Source organism: Cynara cardunculus (genome assembly GCF_001531365.2).
Source record: "Cynara cardunculus var. scolymus isolate 2C chromosome LG 3, CcrdV1, whole genome shotgun sequence".
NCBI lineage: Eukaryota > Viridiplantae > Streptophyta > Magnoliopsida > Asterales > Asteraceae > Cynara > Cynara cardunculus.
Genome location: NC_037530.1, coordinates 38,614,916 through 38,623,883, shown reverse-complemented (window position 1 = coordinate 38,623,883; position 8,968 = coordinate 38,614,916). Strand labels below are relative to the sequence as shown.

General features: G+C 31.6%; 2 protein-coding genes across 2 annotated transcripts; one reads left to right on the top strand and one right to left on the bottom strand.

The window, feature by feature from the left end:
* The first annotated feature begins 2,199 nt into the window (after positions 1 to 2,199).
* On the top strand, positions 2,200 to 3,131 carry LOC112510195. The gene is made up of 2 exons (XM_025115522.1): positions 2,200 to 2,750; positions 2,841 to 3,131. Exons 1-2 carry the CDS (start codon positions 2,202 to 2,204, stop codon positions 2,922 to 2,924), a joined length of 633 nt encoding a protein of 210 aa, XP_024971290.1. The 5' UTR covers positions 2,200 to 2,201; the 3' UTR covers positions 2,925 to 3,131.
* On the bottom strand, positions 3,102 to 3,925 carry LOC112510196 (probable serine/threonine-protein kinase MARK-A). The gene is made up of 2 exons (XM_025115523.1): positions 3,536 to 3,925; positions 3,102 to 3,415 (listed from the first exon to the last, which is right to left on the bottom strand). Exons 1-2 carry the CDS (start codon positions 3,832 to 3,834, stop codon positions 3,217 to 3,219), a joined length of 498 nt encoding a protein of 165 aa, XP_024971291.1. The 5' UTR covers positions 3,835 to 3,925; the 3' UTR covers positions 3,102 to 3,216.
* Between the last annotated feature and the right edge of the window lie 5,043 nt (positions 3,926 to 8,968).

Below are 8,968 nucleotides of genomic sequence, written 5' to 3'. Positions count from 1 at the left end.
GATTGTTCAAGGACTTATTTGTTCCAAAAATTGTCCAAGGAGTTATTTAACATTGTTTGGAATGTCCAAGGACTTATTTGTTCCAAAAATTGTCCAATGACTTATTTAACATATTTTGAAATGTCCAAGGACTTATTTGTTCCAAAAAATTGTCCAAGGACTTATTTAACATGTTTTGAAATGTCCAATGACTTATTTATTCCAAAAAAAAGTCTAAGGACTTAATCATTGCAAACAAGAAAGTCCATTGATTTTTATTGTACTTTTCCCTATTTATAATGAAAGATTGGGTAATGTTGTAATTTTACTGATCTTTTAAAAAAATATTTTCGTTCTTTTATTATTTTAGACAAATATTGGGCCAAAGCAAAATCGTATTGTATTTGGATTTGGGCTTTCGTGAATAGAAAAACATTAATGGCCCGTTAATCCGTTACGTTAATGGGCCAATTGAGATGTGATTGTGTGCAAAATTCAAATAGAAGACTACGGTCCCACTTCCAACGGTCAAAAAAAGAATCACATTTCAAAATGGGTCATCTTTATTAGAATCGCCCAACAAAAGTAACGGTAACATTTTCATCCCCTCTCTTTCTCTTTCTCGTTCGCATTCGATCCATCTCATTTCCAGCATCATTTCAGTCCAACGTTCCATTCAATCAGTTCTTAAAATCATTCGAAGTTCTTGAAAGTTATGGAAGATTTCAACAACTTCACTTCATTAACCTCTGTTAAACGCTCTCCAGTTGCCAATCCCTCATTCAATGGTACGTGTTCTCTCTCTCTCTCTCTCTCTCTCTCTCTCTATATATATATATATATATATGTATATATGTATGTATATATCTGACTCTTATCATGAGATACCTGTTTTATGATTCACCGATTAACCTGTTTCTTGAAATTTTGTCAAAAGGGTATTTGTTTTAACCTAGTATGATTGAATTTATCTATTCTGATGTCTAGTAACTTGAAATATAGATGCAGGAGGAAACAATGAGAATGAACTGAACCCAGAAATGGCTTCCAAGTTGAAGAACCAATTACCCTCCAAGAATTTCATGAGTCCCACCATATCTGCAGCTAATAAGACTTCTTTCCTTAAAAAGAAAATCTTGGCTGAAAGGAATCAGACACTAGATGTTGTTGATTCAAAAGCTGTAAAATTTCCTGTTGTTGAAGCTGCTGTTGATGATGGTGTGGAGAAAGATTTTGTTGGTGAGTCATATTTGCAGCCATATGATCCTATTAAGAATTACCTTTCCCCTAGGCCTAAGTTCTTGAGATACAACCCTAATAGGCGTAGGGAGATCTTTGTTCTTCAAGATAATGGAGATGGTGTTAGGAGTGGTAGTAGTTCTTCTGATTCTGGGATAACTTCTGTTCGATTAGAATTAAGGGAAGATTCATCTGGGTCTACAGATTCTTGTTCTCAAAAAGAATCTGTAGAAGAAGTCATGGATATGGTGGATAAAGAAGGTGAAGTAGAAGATGATACTGGTTCTTGTTCTCAAAAAGAATCTGTAGAAAAAGCCACGGATTTGGCTGAACAAAAAGGTGAAGGTGAAGATGACGATGATGAAGATGAAATAGAAGAAGAGATGGGTGAATTTGGGGAAGATAAAGGTTGTGGATTTTTGAAGTTTTTGCTTGTGGTGATAGCTTTGATTTCAACTACCCAAGCTATATGTTCAATGAATTCTCCAAGCCCTTCTTCAGAGACTCGAGAAGTTGTGGGGCGGTTTAACAATTGGTACAGTGAAAGATGGAGTAATGTTCATGGAGTTGTGGGTTTAAACTTCTCTGAAGTTGGAGATTCGATAAGGGAATCGTGTTTAGTGGTGGGAAGATTGAAGGAAGGAGTAGATGCGGTTAAAACTACCGAAGAATTGGAAGCCCAATTAGGGGTTCTCGATAATGAAGTAGAATATGGTGAAATAGATGTCATTCAGGATGAAATCTTGAGCCAAAAAGAGGACATTGATCAGTTGCAGTTGATTGAAATCTTGCAAGAGGATGAAATTGACGAAAGTGAAGGGATAGAAATCCATAATGTAGAGGCTGATCAAGGTTTGAATCAAGATTTGCATCAGAATTCGAATCACGATGGTGTTATTACTGAAGAGGAGCAATCTGATGCAAATGAAAATAAATCCGAATTGACAATTGATGATACCGAATCAGCAAAAGACATGGAGGAAATGGCGGGTTTCGATCTAATTGATGAACTAAAAACTACTGATGTGTTGATTGGAATGGCGGGTTTCGATCCAATTGTTGCGGTTCTAATTGGGCTTTCTATACTTATTCTCACATCCTTTGGTGTCATTTATCATTCAAGATGGATGAAAATGAAACCCTCTTCTCCTGTTGCAACAATGGTTGCCAATGAGAATCTAGTGGCTGGAAAAGAAGAAATCAAGAATCTTGAACCCTCTCCATCTTCGACACAACTGATGGCAGAAGGACTGTTGGCGAATTCCGCATCTTTGGTGGTTCATCAAACGCCGAAAGACGTTTCTAAAGAAAGTAGCCACGTGCACGCACCAACGGTCGAGTTGCTAGGCGAGTTTGTGTTTGGAGGTGAAGTAACGAGTTCTTCCTTTAGAAGTAATGATATGAAAAGCTACACCATGTCAATGGATACCCGCCCCACCACCGTCTCTTCTGGCCAAACGAGATCCTCTCGCATGGAGACGTCGATGGGAGATTCTCTTCAGAATACTGCTGAGAAGATGGTAAAGAAACCGGTAAATTTCCTAACTCTCATATCTTTAAAATAGTAGTAATCTTGATGGATGTTTTATTGATGGATGTTTTCGTGTTTCGATTCGTAACAGAGACGGAAAAACGCAGAAGTGACACCATCTCCGGTGAGGAGATCGAACCGAATACAAAACCGATCGGCGATCAAGTCTCCATGAATCAAATCAACATGATCTTGTATAAGATTGAAATGAAACATCAATCTCTGCTGTTTTTATGATCGTATAACATCAAATTGATGATCTTTGACTTGAATTTAATCTAATCATCTTCATCTCTTAGATTTTTATAAGAACTTCTTCTGTATCTATCTACATCTATATCTGATATATGAATTGATATAAGGAAAAAGGAGTTATCCAGTCATCTTATGCCTTGTATTTACACAAAAAAACCAGCAAAAACTCTCTTACAAACATGATAAAACCAAAAGATCTGGTCTGAATCTACTCATAAAGCTCGAGTTTTCGATGGGAACTTTTTCTTTCTGGAAATTTTCTTTGAGATGATTGGTTTAGGAAGGGTGTGGGATCTGAAGCTGCTGGATTTAGGGTTCTTATCTTTCTTTGGAAGATCTTCTATGCTCGTCACCCTTGCAAGAGATGTAAATGAGTCTGATTTCCCATGATAAAACTTCGAGAGACCTCTCCTGCAATCATTTCAACAGATACCCATTTCAGTATGCAGATTCTTGATCCAAAAAGCAATGAAATTAAAATCTTTGATATCAACAGATACCCATTTCAGTAAAATGAAATGGAGAACTTACTTGATGGGTAACTGAGACATGAGGTCTGAAAGATCATATAAAGAAGATCTACTGGAATTAGCTGAAGAAGAAGCATCATCGTCATCTGCTGTATCAAATGAAGAAGAAGAAGATGATGAAGACGAGAAGGTATTATTATTATTATTATCATCAGATGATGATGATCCATTTGAGATGGTTGAAGCTTCTTCAATGGAGGAACATGGCTGCTGCTGATGATGATGATGATGTTGTTCATGTTCATTTGATTCTTGATGATGGTCTTTAAAGTTGTGCCTTTTTCCATCACCCATTACCATTGTATTGAAAATGGATCAAAAGAGGGGAGATTAATGATGAGAGTGTTTATGAAAAACAGATCAAAGATAGGATATGAGCCATTCTGGGGGAGCATATAAATATGGATTAGGATGCATAGCAAGAAAAGCGTAGACACGTGGCAAACAGTTGTTGGTACGTGGAACCAGCATTAGTGTCTTACCAAGTCCAGCCACTTGCCTCATCTACCATATAGATATGGATGAACACAATTTAGCAAAATTAATTCCCCATCTTTTATTTACATTTTTTCAATCCAACATCTTTACAAAAATAACCACGCATGTTAATCAAGATTCACCATTTTTATAGATATACCTTACGGAAAAAGTTTAAACGAGAACATTTTTATTTTATGAGAACACCTTTAAATTATAGATAATCACATGTGATACTATTATTCCATCACATATGATACACATGTGATACTAAATTAGAGACGCGGACGATTTTCGATGCGATCTTGGTTGCGGGCCAAGTCGCCCTTACACCACGAAGCCCGCTCATAAGCATTATCACATGTGATAAGAGTGTTGTTGATATGATACTATAATCCATCAAAATCATCACATGTGATGCTAAATCATAGGCGCAGACAACCTTTGGCGCGGCCAAAGTCGTATAACACGTCGTCCGCACATCACAGGTCCTTTCACGCGTATTATCACATGTGATAAGGGTGTTCTTGCGTTCTCGTAAAATGGAGGTGTTCTCGTTTGAACCTCCACTTATAACTATATATATATATATATATATATATTGTGGAAAACTGTAAAAAAATAAAAAACTGTAAAACATTTTGATAATCATTTATTTGGACAATATGTACATACGCATACAAATACTTTCTAAACAATTTGCATTAAAAATCATCATCACACAATTGTTTCTAATAATAAGAATGATTCTACATTCAAGATTTCTTGAGTTTTTTTGGATATTTAGAAGGGGAAAAAATCTATATTATATTATAAAGTATTTGACAAAAACTTTTATAAAAATTATTTTTTATGCATGAAGTACTCTTTATTGATACATATTACTTAAAATTCAAGATTACAAAAAAATTATGCATAAATACAACTTATTAAAGCTTCATATTTGAATTTGTGTAACTAAATGCAGATAATATTTTATTTTAAATATAAAAAATCTAAAATATAATTAGGATAATTATCAAGTTCTAACAGAATACTTAATTATTATCCTTATAAAAAATTATATTACTAAGAGTTGTTTGTTTACCTCTTAATAGTTCTATTAAGAGGTGAATCTTGTTTGACAAAATAAAAGTCTGTCTCTAAATGGTTCTAAAACCATCTGAATGATTTTGTATCATGGATCTCCCTTAACCATTAAGAGCCCTAATTTCATTATACACAATTACCAAACAATTATATTTCATTTTGCACTATATTATGAGAGTCTCTTAATCATTCTGCACCAAATCATTCAGCAATTGTCAAACAGCCCCTAAATCAAAAATAAATTACTTCATTATTAAATTTAAATTATAATAAAAAATTAAATTAAAGAAATTACACATAAAACAAGAACTTTTAAATAATTAATTTAATATTAATTACAAAATTTTATGATATCTTTAAATTTATATTTTATTTAAAAAATAAAAAAATTATTTATTTTTTAAAACCATATAAAATAATATTATAATATTCATAGAAACAAAATAAAATAAATTATTAAAATCAATATATATTTCATTTTATTGTACGAATATATTTTGATATTAAAAATGTGTTTATATGAGTTTGACCAAACACCCAAGGGGATAAGCTCTAGCGGATAATTGGATTGGATATGGATGATAATTGTCATACACGTTGCTCTTCTTTGGTCCCACTACCTTTTTTATTTTATTAATAATTAATTATTTTATACTTTTTTATTTATTATTTTACTATTCAAAATTATTTTTATATAAAATAATTTGTATTTCTTGGTATTTTTTGTATAAAAATAAAATAAATTATTTAAACACCAAAATTTAAGAAATTAAATATTTTAAAATATAAATAAAAATAGCATTATCCAACAGTAGAAGAATATGTTTCACGACTAAAATAGTAAAATGCAAAAAGAAGCACCAACAATAATTCAAGAAACCATGGGCCGTTCATGCAGCCTCTCCGTACAACCTACTATTATTAGAAATTATTTTACAGTTGTTAATGATTTGATACATGATAATTAAATATTATAATGATTAAAAGATTTTTATTGATATAGTATAAAATGAAATATGGTTGATTGGTAATTGTTTATAATGAAATTAAAGCGTTAAATGGTTCATGAGGTCCAAGATACAAAATCGTTCAAAGGGTCTTAGAATTATTAAGAGAGCAAACAAAATTTACTTTTTAGCGATTGTTACCTCTTAGCAATTGTTGTCTCTTAGTGGAACTATTAAGGGGGCATTTGGTTCGTAAAATGGAATTCATCAAATGAATTTGATTTTGAGGGAATAGAATGGAATCCGATGGAATTTGACCATGTCTTTTGATTGCGTTTGGTTGGATGGAATCGGGATGGAATTCTTAACTGAATTGGAATTTTTTTGTTTCGTTCACGGAATTCAACGAGAAAATTACAGGCAAAAAAACTGAAACCGAAACTTTCAGGCTGGGTTTGGGGACATCTTATCGGGGACGGGGCGTGGATCAGGGACAAATTCGGGGATTTTAACCGAGACGGGGGCGGGGATGGTGATCATCGGCCCGCCCCGGCCTGATATGTTTATGTATATTAATTTTAATTTATATATATATATATAATATTAAATTCGAGGATTTTTATATTTGTTTCGGGTTCGGTTACAACCAACGGTGAACGGGAAAAAGAGGATTTTTATCTTAACGAGTTCCCCAACGGGGATCGGGGAAACCACAAGACCTTATAAGATCCCCGACGGGGATCAGGGCGGTAATGGGGATGGTTTTAGTTATCGGTTTCTGGGACGGGGATACCAATAACCGACCCGAACCTGGCCCGTTGTCATTCTTAGTTTTAAACGAGATCGAGCAAAGGAGATCGAGCATAGCAGAACAGAGCAAATCGAGATACAGCGTCGATGAATGGATGAGGGCTAAGGAATTTATCGGATTGGAATTTGAAATCCGTGGTATATGTGGTGGAATTGTGAAATCAATGAATTAGGGAATTGGTTGGAATTGGAAGGATTCCTTCACATCTATTATGTGAACCAAACATGAGATTTGGAATTTGGTCAAAAATTTAGACATTTCAATTCCACTAAATTCCATGAACCAAACACCCCCTAAGAGGTAAACAAATAGCCAGTTAGTTGAAAGGTGTAGAGATTTAGCAATGTAATGAATTGTTTAAAGGAAAAAGTCTAAAAATATTCAATAGACTTTAGTGTTTGAAATAATTAAGTTCTTGGATAATTTTTTAGTTATATAAGTGGTTGGAGATTTCAAAACCCGTTAAATAACTCTTTGAAGTTTCTAAAACCTGTTAGATACATCATTATAACCTATAAAACTGGTTAATATGGTAAAATAATGAAAAAAATTTGAAAAAAACCAATAGACTTTCATACCTTGAACAATTAAGTTTCTAAACTTTTTTTAAACAAAAAAAATACTTACATCTGTAAAATTAAAAAAAATTATACCAAAAAATACTTATATTTAAAGATCAATCTATTTTTGAAATAATCATTTTTATAGAGTTCTCTAAATTTAAAAACATTCACTTTATTTTTCCTATTTTAAAAAAGATTTTATAAAATCTATTGGGATAAAAATCCTGAGAATATTTTATATAATGATTTAATACACCAATAATGATTATATTAGCAAGCTATGCAAGTTACATCAATTTCATATATATATATATATATTTTCGTTGGCGTGCTCTTGAGGGGCTCACTACTTCCCTCAAAAGCGAGCAAGCAAAACACCAGCTCTCGACTGGCCAGCCCCTTGTTTGGGGCCTCCTGAAGTGATAGACATGTTTTACTTAAAATAAGATAATGATCTATTTTAAATAATAATTTTTAATGAAAATAATAATAACAATTATTATTATTATATGATAAACACAAACAAAAATGGACATATATTTGAGTATGTACCGACCTTTTTGGAAAATGGATATAAATTTGAGTATGCTAGAAGGGTACTCGCCTACAATACAACAAAATACATCTTGATTTTAATATTTTATTTTATTCTTCATCTTAGTCGATGTTATAGTATGGTCTTATGTGATTTAAAAAAAAAAACGATATTTTTATTTTTGAATAAAATATAAACTTGAAGATATCATAAAAATTTGACAAAAATATATCGATAATAGTATCAAATTAACTATTTAAAATTCTTATTTTTTGTGTAATTTTTTAATTCAATTTTTTTATTATAATTTAATTTAGGTTCAATAACGAAATAATTTATATTTAGTTTAATAATATAATTTTCTTATAAAGATAATAATTAATTATTTTATTAGAACTCAATAATTATCTTAATTATATTTTAGATTTTTTATATTTTAAAATAAAATGTTTATCCTCTATTTGATTATGTTAACCCACAGTTAGTTACATAAATTCAAACATAAAACTTTAGTAAGTTGTACTTATATATAATTTACTTATAATCTTGAATTTTAGGTAATATGCATCAATATACAGTACTTCATACATAAAAAATAATTTTTAAGAGTTTTTGTCAAATATTTTATAACACAATATAAATATACAAATTTGTATTGATGTTTTTTAATCATTTGTATCTGAACCATTTTACAAGTCATCCTTCAAACGACCACAAGTCACCATCACAGATGAAACCACATGATGATAAGGCTTTGACAAGCGGGTTTATTTAAGACTTAACCAGTAAGTCATAAATCAAGGGGTTATCTATATCTATACTATATTATAAAGCATTTGGCTAAAACTCTTAAAAACTCTTAAAACTCTTAAACTCTTAAAAACTCTTAAACTCATTCATCCCTATCCGATTTCATCTCATATCTGAATTCGTGTAACTAAATGCAGATAAACACAATTAAATACAGGATAAACATCTCATTTTAAATATAAAAAATCTAAAATATAATTAG

Coding starts and splice junctions, on each gene's coding strand:
- LOC112510196 (XM_025115523.1), bottom strand. CDS start 3,834: ATGGTAATGGGTGATGGAAAAAGGCACAACTTTAAAGACCATCATCAA. Junction 3,416..3,535: donor ATGTCTCAGTTACCCATCAA/GTAAGTTCTCCA, acceptor AAATGATTGCAG/GAGAGGTCTCTCGAAGTTTT.
- LOC112510195 (XM_025115522.1), top strand. CDS start 2,202: ATGGCGGGTTTCGATCTAATTGATGAACTAAAAACTACTGATGTGTTG. Junction 2,751..2,840: donor AGAAGATGGTAAAGAAACCG/GTAAATTTCCTA, acceptor GATTCGTAACAG/AGACGGAAAAACGCAGAAGT.